The sequence below is a fragment of the Loxodonta africana genome, chromosome 7 (assembly GCF_030014295.1).
Source record: "Loxodonta africana isolate mLoxAfr1 chromosome 7, mLoxAfr1.hap2, whole genome shotgun sequence".
NCBI classification, from domain to species: domain Eukaryota; kingdom Metazoa; phylum Chordata; class Mammalia; order Proboscidea; family Elephantidae; genus Loxodonta; species Loxodonta africana.
The window spans coordinates 94,605,163-94,626,212 of NC_087348.1; the positions used below are offsets into that span (position 1 = coordinate 94,605,163).

General features: G+C 38.8%; 1 protein-coding gene across 1 annotated transcript in view; it reads right to left on the reverse strand.

Moving 5' to 3' along the window:
- Positions 1 to 12,889: 12,889 nt before the first annotated feature.
- LOC100655207 (glycerophosphodiester phosphodiesterase domain-containing protein 4) overlaps positions 12,890 to 21,050 on the reverse strand; it is a 73,691-nt gene continuing 65,530 nt past the window's right edge. Inside the window, exon 12 of the mRNA XM_064289517.1 lies at positions 12,890 to 13,133. Within this exon, the coding sequence (XP_064145587.1) occupies positions 12,890 to 13,133 (244 nt within the window). The remainder of the gene's footprint in view (positions 13,134 to 21,050) is intronic.

A 21,050-nucleotide genomic window follows, 5' to 3' on the forward strand; every position in this document is an offset into this window, starting at 1 on the left:
TAGGCTGTTATTTCAGCTAGACTCAAAGTCCAACCTCTGTCTCCCTTGCTATGGGCAGCAGCTATAATTTATGCTCACTTCTTCCAACTTGCAGATGCTTATTCGTCACCAGGATCTCTGGGTTGTCCATTATACATGCATAGTTTAATGGTCTCCCAAGGATTAGAGTAGAATTTATGTGCAGATTCTTGGGATTTACCTGCTTTGTGGCTCTTTCTGTTCCAGAATAGCCCCATAACTTTTCAGATGCTCTGTCAAACCTGAACTCTTTCTTGCGACATCATAAACCAGTAAATTTTATGGCTTTCTGCTGCCTTGAACCACACACAAATTACGGAGAACCCTAAGGCAAAAAGCTGCAATACTGCAAATCTCACTTGTTGAAGTTCCTCTGTTCCAAGGGTAGATTTACCTCAGATTCTACAACTGACTAGTGCTTTCAAATACATTTTTCTGAAGTGTTTGTAATTTTGTTCTCTGATAAGCTAATTCCACAAAGCTGCTGTGCCATTACTGGTAGAGGATCTCCAACTATTAGCTTAAAATTTTGTATTAAGGTAAAACATAATACAGAAAATGCACAAAAACGCTAACATTAACTGTGAACATCAATATAAAGAAATTTCCACTATGACAGAAGGTTCCCTTATGCTCCTAGGTAGTCAATACCAAACCAGCCCCCATATCCTGACTGCTATCATCATTCATTAGTTTTGCCTATTCTTGAACTCAATTTAGTATCTGTGACATTAATCTCTGTTGTTGTGCAGCAACATTGTTCTATTTTTTTGTGAACGATCGCAGTGTACAAGGAACCTGTACATAAACCAAGAGGCAGTCGTTCACACAGAACAAAGGGATACTGCGTGGTTCAAAATCGGGAAAGGTGTGCATCAGGGTTGTATCCTTTCATCTTTCAATCTGCATGCTGAACAAAGAATCAGAGAAGCTGGAGTATATGAAGAAGAATGGGGCATCAGGATTGGAGGAAGACTCATTAATAATGTGCAATATGCAGATGACACAACCTTGTTTGTTGAAAGTGAAGAGGACTTGAAGCACTTACTGATGAAGATCAAAGACTACAGCCTTCAGTATGGATCACACCTCAACATGAAGAGATCAAAAAGCCTTACAATAGGACCAATAAGCAACATCATGATAAATGGAGAAAAGATTGAAGTTGCCAAGGATTTCATTTTCCTTGGATCCACAACCAACTCCCATGGAAGAAGCAGTCAAGAAATCAAACAACATATTGCACTCGGCAAATCTGCTGCAAAAGACCTCTTTAAAGTGTTAAGAAGCAAACATATCACTTTGACAAGTAAAGTGTGCCTGACCCAAATCGTGGCACTCACCTCATATGCATGATAAAGCTGGACAGTAACGAAGGAAGATGGAAGAAGAATCGATGCCTTTGAATTACGACGTTAGTGAACAATAACGAATATACCATGGACTGCCAGAATGAACAAATCTGTCTTGAAAGAAGTATAGCCAGAATGCCCCTTAGAAGGGAGGATGGCGAGACTTCATCTCACAGACTTTGGACACGTTACCAGGAAGGACCAGCCCCTGGGGAAGGACATCATGCTTGGTAAAGTAGAGGGTCAGAGAAAAAGAGGAAGACCCTCAGTGAGATGGACTGACACAGTGGCTGCAACAATGGGCTCAAGCATAACAAAATCTCAGCAGACTTGTAACAATTGAAGAGATTGAATCAGTAATAAAAAACTTCCCAACAAAGAAAAGTCCAGGACCAGATGACTTCGCTGGAGAATTCTACCATTTAAAGAATTACATACATCATTTCTGCTCAAACTATTTAAAAAAAAAAGAAGAAGAGGGGGAGCACTTCTTAACTCATTCTGTAAGGCCAGCATTACTCTGATACCAAAAGCAGTTAAATACAACACAAGGAAAGAAAATTATAGATCAATGCCTCTTATGAATATCAGTGCAAAAATTCTCAACAAAATACTAGCAAATTGAATCCAATAGCACCTTAAAAGCATTACCGACCATGGCCAAGTGGAATTTTCCCCAGGAATGCAACGGTGGCTCAACATGAGGAAATCAATCAATGCGATGCACCACACTAATAAAATGAAGGAAAAGAACCACATGATCATCTCAATTGATGCAGAAAAAGTATTTGACAAATTCCAACACTCTTTCATGATAAAAACAATCAGCAAACTAGGAAGAGAAGGGAAATCCTTCAACACGATAAAGGGCATTTATGAAAAACCCACAGCAAACATCATACTCAATGGTGAAAGACTGAAAGCTTTCCCCCTAAGATCAGGAAAAACACAAGAATTTCCTCTTTCACCACTGCTATTCAACATTATATTAGAAGTTCTAGATAGAGCAATCAGGCAAGAAAAAGAAATTAAAAGCATCCAGATTGGAAAGGAAGTAGTAAAACTATCCCTATTTGCAGACAACATAATCCTATATATAGAAGATCCCTTAAAGTACACAAAAAAGGTCACTGTGTTTTAGAGCTAATAAATGAATTTAGCAAAGTTTCAGGGTATGAAATCTACACGGAAAAATCAGTTGTGTTTGCATACACCAGCAATGAACAATCTGAAAAGGAAATCAAGAAAACAATTCCATTTATGATAGCATCTAAAATAACAAAATATGTAGGAATAAATTTAACCAAGAAGGTGAAAAACTTGTACACTAAAAACTATAAAACATTGCTGACGGAAATTAGAGAAATTTTAAATAAATGGGAAGACATCCTGTTTTCATAGATTGGAAGGATTAACATTGTTAAGATGTCATTATTACCCAAAATGATCTATAGATCGAGTGCAATCCCTATCAAGGTTCTTTTTTGCGGAAATGGAAAAGTTGATCCTCAAAGTCATATGGAATTTCAAAGAGATATGAATAGCTAAAACAATATTGCAAAGAGGCAGGAGGATTCACACTTCCCAGTTTCAAAACATACTATAAAGGTAATGAAAACAGTGTGGTACATGATACAGATAGACATAAAGAGAATTGAGGTTTCAGAAATAAGCCCATACATCTAAATGGCCAATTGCTTTTTGACAAAGGTGCCAAGTCCATTCAGTGGGGAAAGACCTGCCTTTCAATAAGTGGTGCTGGTCTCAGGGGACACCTAGCTCAGTTGGCATAACATAGTTTATAAAAAAAAGTTCTACATTCTGCTTTGGTGAGTACCATCTGGGGTCTTAATAGCTTGAGTGGCCATCTAAGATACTACACTGGTCTCACCCCATCGGAAGCAAGGGATAATGAAGAAAACCAAAGACACAAGGGAAACATTAGTCCAAAGGACTAATGGACCACATCTACCACAGCCTCCACTAGACTGAGTCCAGCACAACTATATGGTGCATAGCTACCACTGACTGCTCTGACAGGGATCACAACAAAGGGTCCTGGACAGAGCTGGACAAAACTGTAGAATAAAATTCTACTAAAGAAACCCTGAGACTATGGCCCCTGGGGACACCCTTTTAACTCAGTACTGAAGTCACTACTGAGGTTCACCCTTCAGCCAAAGTTTAGACAGGCCCATAAAAAAAATGAGACTAAATGGGCACACCGTCCCAGGGGCAAGGACTAGAAGGCAGGAGAGGGCAGGAAAGCTGGTAACGGGGAACCCAAGGTCAAGAAGGGGAGGGTGTTGACATGTCATGGGGCTGGAGACCAATGTCACAAAACAATTCTGTGTATTGTTTAATAAACTAATTTGCTCTGTAAATCTTTATCTAAAGTACAGTAAAAAACAAAAAATGGTGCTTGGACAACTGGCTTGCCACATGCAAAAGAATGTAGTTGGACTTATGCCTCACAACATACAGGAAGTCCTAAGGTTATGAACAAGATCTGTTCGTGAGAGTGTCTTTAAGAATTTGTAGGTTAGTTGGAACAGGTGCACATGGTTCTTATTTAGCCTTACTTTAGTGCAAGAAAAGGCTCGACGCCATTTTAATGACTTAAAAGCTGTCATGCAGCAAGTGAAGGTGACTGTGATGAAGAATTTGTTGTGAGCAAGGTTGGTCGATCATTTCAAACAGAGGGCAAATTTATGTAACATTGAACGGCAAGTACGCGTTGTCCGTAAGTCGGGTGTTCATAACCCAGGGATTGCCTGTATACAAAAATTAACTCAAAATGGATCAATAACCTAAATATAAGAGCTAAAACAATAAAACTCTTACAAGAAAACATAGAGGTAAAAGTTCAGGACAGCAAAAATAGATAAATTTAGCTTTATATAAATGAAAAAAATGTGAATCAAAAAATTTAATCAAGAAAGTGAAAAAACAACCTGTAGAATTGAAGAAAATAGCTGGGAACCATATATCTGATAAGGGCTTAATATCCAGAATATATAAATAACACTTTTTTTACAACAAAAAGACAAACAACCCAATTTTAAAATGGGCAAAGGATCTGAATAGATATTTCTGCAAAGAAGATATACAAATGGTCAATAAGCACATGAAAAGATGCTCAAGGTCATTAGTCATTAGGGAAATGCACATCAAAACCACAATGAAATATCATCTCACACCCACTAGGACGGCTGTTGTCAGAAAAATGGAAACTAACAAGTGTTGGCGAGGATATGGAAAAATTGAAATCCTTGCGTATTGCTGATGGGAAGGTAAAATGGTATAACTGCTACAGAAAATGGTTTGGCAGTTCTTCAAAAAGTTAAGCACAGAAATTACCATATGACCCATCAATCCATTCCTAGGTATTATCCAACAGACCTGAAAGCAGGTGCTCAAACAGATACGTATATGCCAATATTTATTGCAGTATTATTCACAATAGCCGAAAGGTAGAAACGACTCACGTGTCTGTCAACAGATACTCAGATAAACAAGATGTAGTATATACATACAGTAGAATATTATTCAGCCATAAAGAGAAATGAAATTCTGATACATGGATGAACCTTGAAAACATTATGCTGAATGAAAAAAGCCAGACACAAAAGAATAAATATCATACGATCCCAGTTTTATGAAATATCTAGAATAGGCAAATGCACAGACACGAAAGTTGGTTAGTGGTTCCCAGAGGCTGGGCAGAGGAGGAAATGTAGTTATTGCTCAAAGGGTACTGAGTTTCTGTTTGGAGTGATGTAAAACTTTGGGAAATGGATAGTGGTAATGGTAGCACAGCACAGTGAATCTAAATCAAAGTCACTGAATTGTACACTTGAAAATGGTTAAGATGGCAGGCAAACTGTTACATATATTTCACCACAATATAACTTTTGAAAGTGAATCAGTAAATAAATATTTTCAGGATTTCTTGGTTTTAATTTCTTATATGATAAATAATGATAGAAACTGGACATGCTAAGAAGCCAGAAAACGTGATCCATATGCAGAACAAAAGTCAGTCAACAGAAACAGACCCAGAGATAATAGATGATGGAACTAGCAGACAAGGATATTAAAACAAATATAACTAAACTATGTTCAGATATTTAAACGAAACATGAACATGAGAAATGGAAGATTAAAAAAAAAAAAACCAAAAGGAATTTCCGGAGATGAAAAGTACAATATTTGAAATGAAAATTTCCCTGGCTGAGATTAAGCAGGTTAGGTATTAGAGAAGAAAAGATCAGCGAAGTTGCAGACAAGTGTGGGAGGCAGAATTCTAAGATGGCTCCCAAGACGCCCATCCTGTGGTATACATGCCCTGGATAATCCCCTTCTCTTGAATGTGACTGAGACCTTCATTAGGTTACACTATGTAACAAACGTAGTGGGGATAGTCACTCCCATGATTATATTATATTACATAAGACTCTATCATACCAGACAGGAGAGACAGTCTCCTGTTGGCTTTGAAGTAAAGGTGCCATGTTCTCAGACAGCCATGTGGCTAGGGCCTGAAGGCGGCCTCTAGGAGCTGAGAACGAAACTCCGCCATCAGCCAGCAAGAAAACGGGTGACTTCAGTCCTACAGCTGCCAGGAACTAAATTCTGCCAGTAATCGTTAAGCTTGAAAGAGGACCCTGAGCCTTAGATGAGACTGCAGCCCTGGACGACACCTTGATTTTAGTCTGGTGATACCCTAAGCAGAGGACCAGGCTAACTGATGCCTGGACTACTGACTCGGAGAAACTGCGAAATCATCAATTTTGTGTTGTTTCAAGCTACTAGGTTTGTGGCAATTTGCTACCCAGCAATAAAAAATACACAGAAATGGAATCTATCTAGAACGAAGCAGAGAACCAGAATAGGACAACTTGTGGGACAATATCAAACTGTCTAACATTCATGTAACTGGAATCCCTAAGGGGACGGGGCAGAAAAATATTTGAAGAAATAAAGGCTGAAATTTTCTCCAAATCTGATGAAAACTATAACAGATCTAAGAAGTTCAACAAACTCAAGCACTCTCTCTCATAAACACACACGCACCCTAATATAAACTAAAATCAAATTATTGAAAATCAGTAATAAAGGGAACAATCGCTATCAACAGGGGGATGAAGAAAAGAACACTGAAGACTTCATAAGAAACTATGTAAGAAAGAAGACAAAGGACCGATTCCTTTAACGTGCTGAAAACACACCCTCACAGGTGAGGGGCAATGAACGCCTTCTGGCGGCAGAAGTGGCGGCAGCAGGTGCAGCGGTACATGCTCATCCTGGACGTGGCCGTGGCGCAAGATGTGGCACTGTGTGTTTAGTGTTCAGGGCTCTCTTCTCCTCAGCCTGAATGGGGCTGGGCTGTGGTGCTGGCTGAGGTCCTGGCTTCTGCCAAGTCGTCCTTGTTCTTTCCCTGGTTCTAAACCTGGTTCTGCACCTTCTAGGTGTGTCTCTTGGAGGTGCCCAAATAGCTTTTCAATAGATTCTCTTTCTGTGTGGGTGAGGCAAAATTGGTTCCTGTAGCATGCAACTAAGAACACTTAAAAACGGGAAAAATTCTTTGTTTTCTACTCTTATTATTTTCTTACACTATTTGAATATATAGGGGCTTGGGGGTCAGGTTAACTTGTACTTTTTCTAAGGGAGCCAGTGGGTGGAGGTGGAGAAATAGGAGTGAGCTAGGCTTCTTACTTTTTTTTTTTTAGGCTTCTTACTTTACCTTTGCGAATGTTGGCTCTTATGTACATTTTATCTCTCTGTTCACCTTTCCACCTGGAAAAAAAGCAGATCATTCATGAACCTCACAGGCTTCTCTGAAAAAAGGCAATAACTCAAGGCAGTGCCCTGGAAGGAAAACTACCAGGCCAAATTCTCATTACGCAGAGGGTTTGTTCTTCCCGCCCCCCTCACCCCCACCCTTTAAAAGATAAGTGACAAATCAGGAAATGACAAGCCATGATGGGACCTAAGCTACCACTCTCTCCTCAAGCTACTACCCTTCTTCAACCAGGATGTTCTCCCTTTTACCTTGAACTTCCAATCCTGTAGGATTTTCCCTGAAATGTTTCTCAAATGTAATTTTCTTGGACAGATAAAAAGACTATGGCCCAGAAGGGGACGGTTATTTTCCCAGATTCACTCAACAACTAAGGTGTAAAGCCAGCGCTAAAACCCAGGCTTCCCAGTTGGTGAACCTGCTCTTTGCACAGCACCTTGCTATATTCCGTTTCCTGTAACGTGAGAATATGGAGGCACTTGTCCTGGCCAACCTTCAACTCCTGCCCTCTCCCAGAAGCTACATAGTGAACCCGTGGTAGTGTGCACTGGCTAAGCTTCACTGAGAGTCTTCATCCTTAAAATATTTTCTAATGTTGGGAAGAAAGTAGGGGAGTGAGGAGCAGCGGGCAGCATGAGAAGAAACAAGAAATTCAGATTATAACACCATCTTCCTGAGAATTTGCCCAAGTGGGATTACAAAAAGAATGTAACTCTTCCCCCCGCCCCTCCCCACCTTAACTTCTGTAAGAACCATTTATCATTTTATTTTGGGAAGTAAATCATTTAAAATATATAAATATACACTTACCAGTGAAAATAAAATATAGCAAAAATTAAAATTGCAGAAATACCATCTATGAGAAGCCATATGAACATATAGTACCTTGGTGTCTGTAAAACATGAAATGAGTAACAGTTAAAGGACTTTGCAGTTGGAAGGGATTTTAGATCACGTGGGCCAAGTCCCTCGCTCTGCTACAAGAGCTAGAAGAGGGACAGAAGGGGGGATAGACCAGGTGGAGGAACACTGACTGACATGGTGGTCTCAAACACACAGAGTACCTGCTGCTATCCTAAGAACTACCCTTTACACATGCAGGGAGCCCTACTAGGGACAAAATACTTTATACCCTTCATCTCCCTTGACCCTCAAGACAGAGGTCTGAGAAAGTCACTGTGTTCACAGTAATTCTTCCTATTATACAGATGTGAAGCTGGGTCCAGAAAAGTCCGATAGGAAGTCTGTTCTGCACCAGGACTACAGCCCAGGCTTCTTTTCTTCTAGTCCTCTATGTTTTCACGGCATGTGTTCCCAAACGTGGCTGTACGAATCTACCTGGGCAGCTTTTAGTAATACAGGTTCCTGGGTCTCACTACAGATGTACGGAATCAGAATCTCTGCATTTTTAACAAGCCTCCCAGATGATGCTGAAGCAACTAGTTTGTGAACCAGCATTTGGGAACCACTGTTCTAAATTATCCTGCTTTAAATAAATATGTTGAAATTATAATACCCCCTTACCTTACATGCCCCTTCTCCATGCTCCTTGCCTGAATCACCCAATTCCTACAGTCGTATCTCTTGGGTCCTCCTATGTGAGTTTCACAATTCCCTAGTTTGATCCTCCCTTCCCAGCTCCAATGTTCCCCCCACTCCAGTTTCACTTGATACCACTGCGGCTGGCACATTTTATTATTTCTCAGGTCATTCTCAACCCTGTCTCAAGGTCTTTCCTTGCACTGAATAATAATAACACTAAGGATCGTGATAGTAATGATAACAACAAACATTTAATGAGTATTTATTAGGAGCCAGGTAGGTGTTCTAAGAACTTTGAAGGCATTTTCATGTCCTCACAACAGCCCCATGAGGCAGGTATAGTGGAAGCTCTTAATGAAAAGCCTCTTCTAAACCAAGGCCCTTAATTCCCTCTGGGAAACATATTGACCGACGCCTTGCCCTACTGACTGCTCCAGGACGCTCAGCGGGTGAACAGTATGTTCACTAAGAATCAGTTGCCCTTGTCTCCAAATGGCTTAGTTGGGTCAGTACTACTTGTTACTGTAATTCTGCAATGTAATTAAATATTGCTTAAATCTACAAAATTGGAGTGAAAAAAAGTATGTCATTGTCAAGAAAATTAAGTCAATGCTTTGAAACATTCAGTGAAGACAGAATAGGTCACTATAAAAAATAAACTGCAATTGAATTAGGTGAGGGTGGAATACTGTAAGAGACTGGAGTAGGGGAATTATAAAAAAGTAGATGAATTCCTCCTTCAGATTTGTTTTCTCCTAATGACTTTCTTATTTCACTTTAAAGAAACAAAAATTAGAAATCACAGCTGGTTCGTTGGGTGTTAAAAGAACCAAGAGAACACAGAATTCAATCAGCTGAGGTATCCTCAAAGAAGAGACCTTGGCCCTACATCAAAAGGTGAATAAATGAATATTTTAAATTAAATTAAAATGTGTAAGGCATGTGTGTGGTAGACTATTTACAAAAACAACTACACTACTCCTCCCAAGCCTCTCTGCAGGCTTCTTTGCCATGTGGCTTTGCTGCTCCTCACCATCCTGATGTGATGTCTGTTTCTCCCTCACCTTGAATCTGGACTTGGCCATGTGATGTTCTTTGGCCAATCAGACATTAGGAAACAACACTGGGAGAACCTGGAAAAGTGCCTGGGCATTGAGGCTTGGCCTCCCTTGAGGCTGGGAACCCTTCTGCCACTAGGTGAACACATCCAGGCTAGCCTCCGTGACGGTTTATGACCACATGGAGAGAGACCCAGTCATCCCAGCTGTCCCAACCATCCCGGTAAGGCCCTACACATAGGCGTGAGTTCATCCTAGACCATCTAGCCAGCCATATGGGCTCAGACCAGAGGAACTACTCAGCTGTGATACAGAATTATGAGAAATAATGCCTTTTGTCTTAAGCCACTAAGTTTTGAGGTATTTTTTTTAAAAGCAGTAAAAGCTACCTAATAGCATGTATATCTTTTTTTTTTTTTTTTAATGAATCCCTGCTTCAACTAACTTTTTCAATTAACTGACCAATGATCAGTCCAATTGTGTTGGATCAAAGTACTTCTACTGGAATATTATATCTCCAATTTACAAAACAACACATTGAGGCATGGACAGGTTAATTAAGATTTCCAAGTTGACAATATAAGTAGTGGAGCCAAGATTTGAATCTGCACAATCTGACTCCAGAGCGTGGGATGCTGGCCCCACCTCCCCGAAGCAGTGACACACAGCAGGAGCCTGGAACTGTATATTGGGCCCTTTAAACAAGCCTCAGCCAGGTGTGGAGGGAAGATTTTCCACCTATACTTTTTGATATTTTGAATTTTGAAACACATGAATTTATTACGAATTCAAACATTAAAAAAAAAAAAATGCTTTCAGCAACAGTGGTAGCACTTAAGTAAATGTGTAGCCTCCCAAGGGGACAACTTTGAACAAGACATTACTGATTTGGGGGGATAGGGTTATGGAGGAATGTATTGCTTTCAGAATTATGCATTATTTTAATGACTGAATTTTATATAATAAACACCCTTACATTTATAATCCATTAAAAAGAACAAAAATGTTAATACCAGAGAACATAAAAAAAAGCCCTGACCACAGACCCTGCCTACTGGAGTTGGGCTGAACACACATTTTTGCCTCCAGTCCCTATTTCCTGCCTTGACTGGTCTCTGTCCTGGGCTCACACCCACAACTTACAGTTTACTCAGTATGCAAAATGACAGCACTGTAACTCGTAATATTTCATTTAATCCTGATACAGAAAACCTGAAAGGTGGATTTCCTTGTCCCTGCTTTACAGTAAGTAATAACAGGATGTTAAAGTGGGACTTTTTCTTGCTGTTTCAAGTAAGGCTCCACAGGTCAGGACAGAATGGGGGGCTTAGGAGCCCATGTTCCAAAGTGAGGGTCTAGGTCCTCTCCACATGCCTGTGTGCAATTCCTGTGGAGGATTTCTTAAGAGTTGTCTATGTGTTGTGCTCCCCACCCTACCCATGGTGATAGCGGCAGGTTGCTTTCCTCTCACCTCAGGCCAACTAAGAGGGGCTTCAAGGAGACTGCTTGGAGATCCCCTGGCCTGTGTTTCCTAGAATTTCAGCTTGAAGTAGCTGGGCAAAAAGGGAGAGATGCCTGTACTTTCTTGACTTGGAGGTTGGGGCTGTGATTAAAGGAGTGATGTGACTCCCATAAAGGGAGTTTACAAAAAAAAGGAAAAAACAAAACCAAGCCCATTGCCGTCAAGTCGATTCCAACTCACAGCAACCCTACAGGACTGAGTGGAACGGCCCCATAGTTTCCAAGGAGTGACTGGTGGATTTGAACCGCTGATCTCTTAGTTAGCAGCCATAGCTCTTAACACACCACCAAACAGAGTTTGGGTACAGTAAACTGCAGAATCCTGGAGGACTGAGAGGGAAGTTAAATGGGGGCAGGTAGGTGAGGAAGCTTTTCTTGGGCCAACAAACCTGCCATCCAAGGTTCCCTGAAGGTCATCTCCAGGTACCCATGCAAACCACCAGAGAGAGGAGAGCTCAGAGATTTGACATCTGCCACCGGGGGGCCTTTAATGCAGTATGGGCCCTGTGAGACAGTGCTCTGAACCCCTCTCCCGAATCCCCTCTTCTCTAGTCCTGACCCTTGATAGGTTAGAAATGGGGATTAGGGAGGGCAGAAGTAGGGAGACGGAAACCAGAGACCTCTGCCCACTTCAGCGTTCTCTGCCAAAAGCTTTACGTCACTACAGTTTGGAGTTTGGGTTATTACTCTAGAACAGGCACTTTAATTCTGAAATGAGGCTTTTTTGTGACTAAAAGTAAACTTCAAAAAAGTGTCTAAGAGTGGCTAGAAAAGCTATGAGACCTAAGTGATATTTCATTCAGGGGAGGGAAAAGCCTAGCTCACAAAGCAGGTTTTAAATGTCAGTGAGGAAAATTTAAACTGTTTTCTGCTTGTATGCTATTGTGTCCCAACCTGCTCAATCTACTCTCTACCCAAACAAGATAAAAGGACTCTGTAGCAATTAACTGGTTAGCTGGGGCTCCTTCCACTGACACTTACTGATGGGATTTGGCTGGTATTACAACCCAGGTCCTTCAGGTCCCCAAGCCTCTGGCAATGAGCAATAGCAGGGTTAGAAGGGAAAACTACCCTAGGCAACTAGACACTGGCTCCCTTCTTCAGAAGTGTTTTGTTCAGTGTACACAGTTTTTATACCAATGAAATAGAGTATATACCCAAAAATAGACCCACGCAAACATGCCCAACTGATTTTTGACAGAGGTGCAAAGGCAACTTGTGATAGTTAGTTTTCACTTTTGTTCGTAAACTTGGTTTTCTCCTCATACTCCATGCCATTATTCATTGTTGTCATACCTTTAGGAAAGTAACAAAGCTCTGGAGTCAGATCTCATTCTGAATCCCACATCATGAGACCTTGCACAAGGATCTTAGCGTCTAGGAGCTTCAGTTTCCTCATGGGAATGGTAACAGTAGATAACTCAGAGGGTTATATTTTATAATGCATCCAAAGCATATTTTAAGGATTCAATAAATGGCAATAATCATAATAATACTAATTAATCTCTCCCTGCAAATCACAGAAGGATCTAGGTGAGAGAAGGGAAAATGGTATATCTCCAATATCAAAGAAATCTCTACTCTTAAATAGCTCCCTAGTAGACTGCACAGTGGGAAATGTAGGGTGAGGTGGGAGGACATAGATCCCTATGGTACCAGGCTTGGAAGAACAATATGGGCAACCAGCTCACCATGAAGAAGTGAGGGTGATCAATCTCACTCAGGAGCTTAATGTTGTCTGTGGTGACTGAATGAATTCTGGAGCACCAGGCCAGTGAGAAGAGCCAAGGCTTATTGACGACATATAAGTTGATGGTGATGTTAGCGGCTTTATAATCTCTGAAATAAAAAGAGAACCCACAGGGTATTTAGATCTAGTCTCACTCTCATCATCGACAAAAGGAAAAGCCACCATGTTATTGAAAGGCTGTTGTCTAAATCACCAGGAGCAGTGGGTCCTGGGATGACTTATGATGGAATATGACAGAATAGGCTCACATTGCAATGGGATAAAGGACTGAATTCAGTGCCTCTGCTCCGTTAGCAGCGTAGTGTGCTGGTAAACTGGATCTCCTAAGGAAAAGGGAAAAAAGAGAGGAGCAGGGGGAGGAGAGGGAGAAGGAGAAAGGAATCCCTTATTTGTAGCATTTGCAAATTTCCATGGTGTAAATACTCCTACACTGGCCAATTTCAGCTACCACTGGTAAAACCACTTTGCAAAATTCCTGAATATTTAATCACTGGAAAACAGTTTCGTGGTTTCTTAAAAACGTAAGCATAGAGTTGGCATACTCAAAAGAATTTAAAACAGGTATTTAAATCCCACTCCTGGCAATACAAATTTGGAGCCCTGGTGGTACAGTGATTATGAGTTCGGCTGCCAACCAAAAGTTTGGCACTTTGAATCCACCAGCCACTCCTTCGAAACCCTATGGGGCAGTTCTACCCTGTCCTATAAGGTCGCTATGAGTCTGAATTGACTCCACGGCAATGGGTTCGGTTTGGATTTATCCAAACAAAAACCATTTAAAATAGTCAAAAGGTGGAAACAACACACATGTCCATCAATCAATGTATGAATGGATAAAGAATTGTAGTATATCCATACAATGGATGGAGGGATATATTCAGTCAAAAAAGAATGACATACTGCCACATGGTACAATGTGCATGAACCTCAAAACACATTATGCTAAGTGAAAGAAGGCAGACACAAAAGACCACATATTGTGTGATTCCATTTATATGAATTACCCAGAATATGTAAATCCATAGAAACAAAGAGCAGATTTGTGGCTGCCAAGCTTTAGGGTGCTAGGAGAATGGGGACTGACTGCTTAATGAGTACAAGGTTTCTGTTTGGGATGATGACCAATGAAAACGCCAAAGCTTGGGTCAGGCACACCTTAGTTCTTAAAGTGACATCTGTGCTCTTTAACACTTTAAACAGGTCTTTTGCAGCAGATTTGGCCAATGCAATGTATCGCTTGATTTCTTGACTACTGCTTCTACGGGCATTGATTATGGATCAAAGTGAAATGAAATCCTTTTCATTTTCTCCGTTTATGATAATGTTGTTTATTGGGCCAGTTGTGAGGATTTTTGTTTTCTTTCTGTTGAGGTATAATCCATACTGAAGGCTGTAGCCTTTGATCTTCATCAGTAAGTGCTTCAGGTAATCCTCACTTTCAGCAAGCAAGGTTGTGTCATCTGCATAACACAGGTTGTTAATGAGTCTTCCTCCAATCCCGATGCCCCATTCTTCTTCATATAGCCCAGCTTCTCAGATTATTCGCTCAGCATACAGATTGAATAAGTATGATGAAAGGATACAACCCTGACACACACCTCTCATGACTTTAAACCACACAGTATTCCCTTGTTCTGTTCAAAAGACTGCCTCTTGGTCTACGTACAGGTTCCTCATGAGAATTAATACATTTAGTATATGTTACTAAAATAAATTTAGTAAGGTTGTAAAACAAATTTAATATGCAAAAATAAAATTTATTTGTATACGCTAACAATGAACAAATGGAAAAAGAAATCAAAAACAGTATCATTCACAATAGCATTCAAGATATAAAGTACCTAGAGATAAATTCAATAACTATAAACTTGAGGACATTAGGCTAAGTGAAATACACAAAAGGACAAATACTGTTTGATTCCACTTATACAAGGTACCTAGAAGAGGCAAACTCATAGAGACAGAAAATAGAATAGAGGTTACCAAGGGCTGAGGAGAGGAGAAAAAGGGGAGTTGTTGTTTAATGGGTATATAATTTCTATATGGGATGATGAAAAGATCTGGAAATAGATAGAAGTGATGGTAACACAACATTATGAATGTATGTAACACCACTGAATTGTATAGTCAAAACCTTAAAACAGTAAATTTTATGTTACCACAATAAAAAAGAAAGAAAAAAGAAACAGACCTACACAGATATGGCCAAATTGTTTTTGACAAAGGTGTATAGGCAATTCAATGGAGAAAGTATAGTCTCTTCAGCAAACAGTGTTGAAACAACTGGATATCTATACCCAAGAAAATGAACCTTGACCTAAACTTTCCCCTAGATAAAACTGAGTGAAAATAGATCATACATAAATGTAAAATGTAAAGGTATAATACTTTTAAAATAAAACATAGGAGAAAATCCTTGTGACCTTGGATTAGGCAAAGAGTTCTTAAATATGATACTAAAACCATGATCCACAAAAGGAAAAAACTGATAAATTGCATTTCATAAATTAAAAAAAACATTTCCTCTGCCAAAAACACCAGTAAGAGAATGTAAAGACAAGCTACAGAAAGGGAGAAAATATTTTCAAATCACATACTGAGCAACGAAGTTGTATCCAGCATATATAAAGAGCTCTCAAAACCCAAAGGTAAGAAAATAAACAATCTAATTTTAAAAATAATGGACACTCATTCCTCATAAAAACTCTCAATAGGAATAGAAGGGAAATTCCTCAACATAATAATGGGCATCTATATAAAACCAAGAGCCAACATCATTCTCAATGGAGATACGCTGAAAGCATTCCCCCTGAGAATGGGAACAAGACAAAGATGCCCTTTATCACCACTATTTAATATTGTGCTGGAAGTCCTAGCTAGAGCAGTAAGGAAAGAAAAAGAAATAAACGGCATCTAAATTGAAAAGGAAGAAGTAAAATTATCCTTTTTCGCAGATGGTATGATCCTATACACAGAGAACCCCAAAGAGTCCACAAGAAAACCACTGGAACTAATAGATTCAGAAGAATAGCAGGATACAAGACCAACATACAGAAATCAATTGGATTCCTATACACTAACAAAGTGAATTCTGAAGAGGAAATCAGGAAAACAATACCATTTATAACAGCCCCTAAAAAGATAAAATACTTAGGAACAAATCTAACCAGAGACATAAAAGACCAATACAAAGAAAACTACGAAACACTACTGCAAGAAACCAAAGGAGAACTACATAAATGAACAAAGATACCATGCTCATGGATAGGAAGACTCAACTTTGTAAAAATGTCAATCTTACCCAAAGCAATCTTCAGATATAATGGAAGCCCAATCCAGATACCAACAGCATTCTTTAATGAGACGGAAAAGCTAATCACCAATTTCACATGGGAAGGAAATAGGCCCCAGATAAGCAAAGCATTACTGAAGAAAAAGAACAAAGTAGGAGGCCTCACACCATCTACTATACGGCCACAGTAGTCAAAACAGCCTGGAACTGGTACAAAGACACACAGACCAATGGAATAGAATCGAGAACCCAGGTGTAAATCCACCCACCTACGGTCAGCTAATCTTTGACAAAGAACCAAAGTCCATTAAATGGGGAAAAGGCAGTCTTTTTAACAAATGGTGCTGGCAAAACTGGATGTCCATCTGTAAAAAAAATGAAACAGGACCCATACCTCAAATTATACACAAAAACTAACTCAAAATGGATCAAAGACCTACACATAAAACCTAAAATGATAAAGATCATGGAAGAGAAAACAGGGACAGTGCTAAGGATCCTACATGGCATACATATAATAAAAACCATAACTAATGATAAACAAACACCCAAAGAGAATAGATAACTGGGAGCTCATAAAAATTAAGCACTTATGCTCATTAAAAGACTTCACCAAAACAGTAAAAAGAAAACCTACAGAGTGGGAAAAAAACAATTGGCTACGACATACCTGACAAGGGTGTAATCTTTAAAATCTATAGAACACTTCAAAGTCTTAACAACAAAAAGACAGACAGCCCAATTAAAAAATGGGCAAAGCATATGAACAGACACTTCACTAAAGAAAACACTCAGGCGGCTAACAGACACATGAGAAAATGCTCATGTTCATTAGCCATTAGAGAAACATAAATCAAAACTATAATGAGATACCAGTTCATTCCAACATTACTAGCATTAATCAAAAAAACAAAATAACAAATGTTGGAGAAGTTGCAGGGAGATTGGAACGCTTATGCACTGCAGGAGGGAATGTAAAATGGTACAACCGCTATAGAATACCATACGGCGCCTCCTTAAAAAGCTAGAAATAGAAATACTATGTAATCCAGCAACCCTACTCCTAGGAATACATCCTAGAGAAATAAGAGCCTTCGCAGGAACAGACATATGCACACCCATGTTCACTGCAGTATTATTCACAAGAGCAAAAAAGATGGAAACACTCTTAAGTGTCCTTCAACAGAGACAAGAAAGCAGGACGGGACAGGAAACCTGGATAAATGGACAAGGGGAACCCAGGGTGTAAAGGGAAAGCAGAAGCATGCTGACACATTGAGGGGATTCCAACCAATGTAACAAAACAATTTGTATATAAATTTTTGAATGAGAAATAATTTGCACTGTAAACTTTCACCTAAAACAGTAAAATTAAAGAGAGAAAAAATGGTAAAATGGGGGAAAAAAGAAAGATGATAACTTCAATAGACATTTAAGCAATGAGGATATAGAAGGATATAGTTATCCTTAACTTACAAATAAGAAAACTGATATCAGAAAGTTCCCAAAGTCACACAGGAAATGACGGGTAGGACAGGATTTGAAATGGAATCTGTGTTGACTGAGTTGATTCCAACTCATAGCGACCCTATAGGACAGAGTAGAACTGCACCATAGAGTTTCCAAGGAGCACCTGGTGGATTTGAACCGCTGACCTTTTGGTTAGCAGCCACAGCACTTAACCACTCACTACGTCACCAGGGTTTCCATTAATGTAAAAAAATTTTTTTTTTATTAATATAGATAGAATTAATATTAAGATAACAGATCTCTGATCCATTTTGAGAGAACATTCACATTTGCTGATCCAGCAACTCCAGCCAGAAGGGCCAGCAATGCTCTTTGCCATGATATAAACACAAGGGTACGCTCTTGCACACATCCTGGTAAACAACCAATGGGAACTACAGTCCAAGGTAACATACAGAAGTGAGAGAACTCGTATAAGTCGACCATTACAATGAATTCAATCAAGGTACTTTTAAACTGTACAGCATTTATATACACAGTTATGACCTAAGTTTTGTACACAATAATATTTATAACTTTAAAATGTGTTTGGCATACGTGTGGAATGTATCTAGCACATTTAATATTAACATGGGTAATAATTTAATACATTATTAATATAGCGAAATCCAAAAAATACTGGAAATATTATTTATCTAACACAAAAATGTTTAATTTTGTATCAAGTAAGTTTGTTCTTACTCTCTGTTGTGAGAGACACAGTGCTTGATATTACTCTATGTATGCTAATCAATGAGGTACTTGGCACATTAAGAGGACACAAAATTGAATATATATTTATTATGCAAAATACACTTCTGTTTTGCAACTAGTGTGCCTCTAAATTCACCTTCTAAGAAAGGAACACAGGGAGTTTATCAGAACATTATAATTTTATCAGAATATTTACATATCTCCATGTAAGAAAACTGAACATTTCCTGAAGGAAATAAATTAAATGAATATTTAGATAATAAAAATTATATAAATGTATTTTCCGTTTCCCTTCAGACTGACTTTCTTTTAAGAAATTGATAGATATTGTTATGACTCACAAAACAAGCTTGCTCATTGAGAAGTGGCGCTATTATTACATCAATTATGTACATAACTCCAAATATGGGCATTGAACAATGCCACAAATAAATAAAACGTCCCGTGCAAAGCAAACCAAAACGTGTCTTCAGGTTGAGCATACCCTTTATTGGTACGCTCTTTGCGATCGCTAGTGCACCCATTGGGTATTGACAGTAGTCTAATAACTGTGAAGACGCAGCACCAAAGGACAGAACGTGAGTGTGCAGGCTTTTAAGTACTATTTCAAGACAAAGACACTCATGGAGATCTGCAAGGGGCCTCCAATAAACATCACAGGACAAGCGAATGAAATTATTTCTGACTGCCTTATACTATTTCTTTTGACTGTTTAAGATCTGAAGAACAAAATGACATGTTCCAAATCGATTTTTTTTACTTAATAATTCTAAAATATAAATTTTTGTCTAACATCCAACTTTTAATGTAAATTTTATTTATTCAAATTTATTTGCTATGGTAGAGTCAAATTTAAAAAGTGATATAATTTTTCATCCCTAAAATGAAACAGCAATAACTAAGTGAAGTGCAAAAATGAAAGCTTGCAGAAGATAAAAAGGATTTGTGAATCCTAAAGACAATTACAAAATTAACCTCCTTTTTAAAACATAATGAATTAGAAGAGCCTTTTTCCATTGTATCTCAAATAGCTTTAGTAGTACCCCTAGTGCTGAAATTACTAATAGCCATACAAATATAACAGAATTTATTCCTAATTCTGTACCTATTCCTCGGTGTACTAAAAAAAAAATTAATAATGGTGTAGAAAGTGAAACTATTTTAGAATCTGAAATTGTCACATCAACAGAAATACAAATCCTGTTTTCTGAAATAATTTTCCTTCTAATGATGTAAATTACTGAATCGAAACAGGGCCAAGAGATTGTCAGCATCACGGTGGACCATTTGAAAATTCGTGTTGAAAATTTCTGGATAGTAAATAAGCAAGGTTCTGTAGCTGGAATATATTTCTACAGTGCAAAGCTAATGGTGAAAATTATAAGAGGGAGTGGCTACTGTATTCTCCATCAGTCAGCTCTGTACATTGTTTTGTTTGCAAACTATTCACTTCTAAATCATTTAATTCTCGATTTGCTACAGATGTATTTAGCAATTGGCGCAACGTGAATATGTTTGATAAACATGAAAACAGTTCAATTCACAGAGATTATATGTTCTCACACTTAAACTGAAGACATGATTTTGGCTTAACTTACGAACTGAAAACACAAATTAATAAAGAATGTTAGTACTGGAAAGCAATTTTGCAATGCGTTGTTGCTGTCATTATAATAATCACTGAATGTGGACTATCTTTTCAATGAAGAAATGAAGTGTTTAAGTCCCCACAAAGTGGAAATTTTGGGGGTTTACTTGAACTTATTGTCCACTGTGATCCATTTTTAGCAGGTCACATCTTAAAATATGGTAACACAGGAAAGGGCAACCCATCATATATGTCTAAAACAATGTGTGAGTAATCAATAAATGTAATAAGTGATAAAGTTTGATCAACTATTTTCAATGAAATTAGTACAGCTTGCTATTTCAGTTTGTCTGTAGATTGCATCCTGATCTTTCTCATACAGATCACTTGAGTATTGTTTTAAGATACATATCTCCAACAGATGGAAAACCTGTCACACGATTTAGAATATTTACTAGCTTAAATTCATACTGATAAAGAAACTGCAAATCAAGTACTTCACTACTTATGTGAAGTTTCAAAATTAGATTTTTCTATGTACAGAAGCCAGTCCTATGCCAACGCTGCCAATATGTCAAGGCGTTATAAAGGCATGAAACAGAGAATTTTAGAACATAATGCATGTGCCATTTTCATACCATGTGCTGCACATTCACTGAAACTTGTAGGACGTAATGAAGTAGATTGTTGTCTGGAAGCAGTTGATTTTTTTCCCGCTGATCAGTTACTCTACACATATTTTGCCACCTTAATGGAGCCCTGCTGGCGCAGTGGTTAAGAGCCTGGCTGCTAACCAAAAGGTTGGCAGTTTGAATCCACCAGCCACTCCTTGGAAACCCTATGGGGCAGTTCTACTCTGCCCTATAGGATCGCTAGGAGTCAGAATTGACTCAACAGCAATGG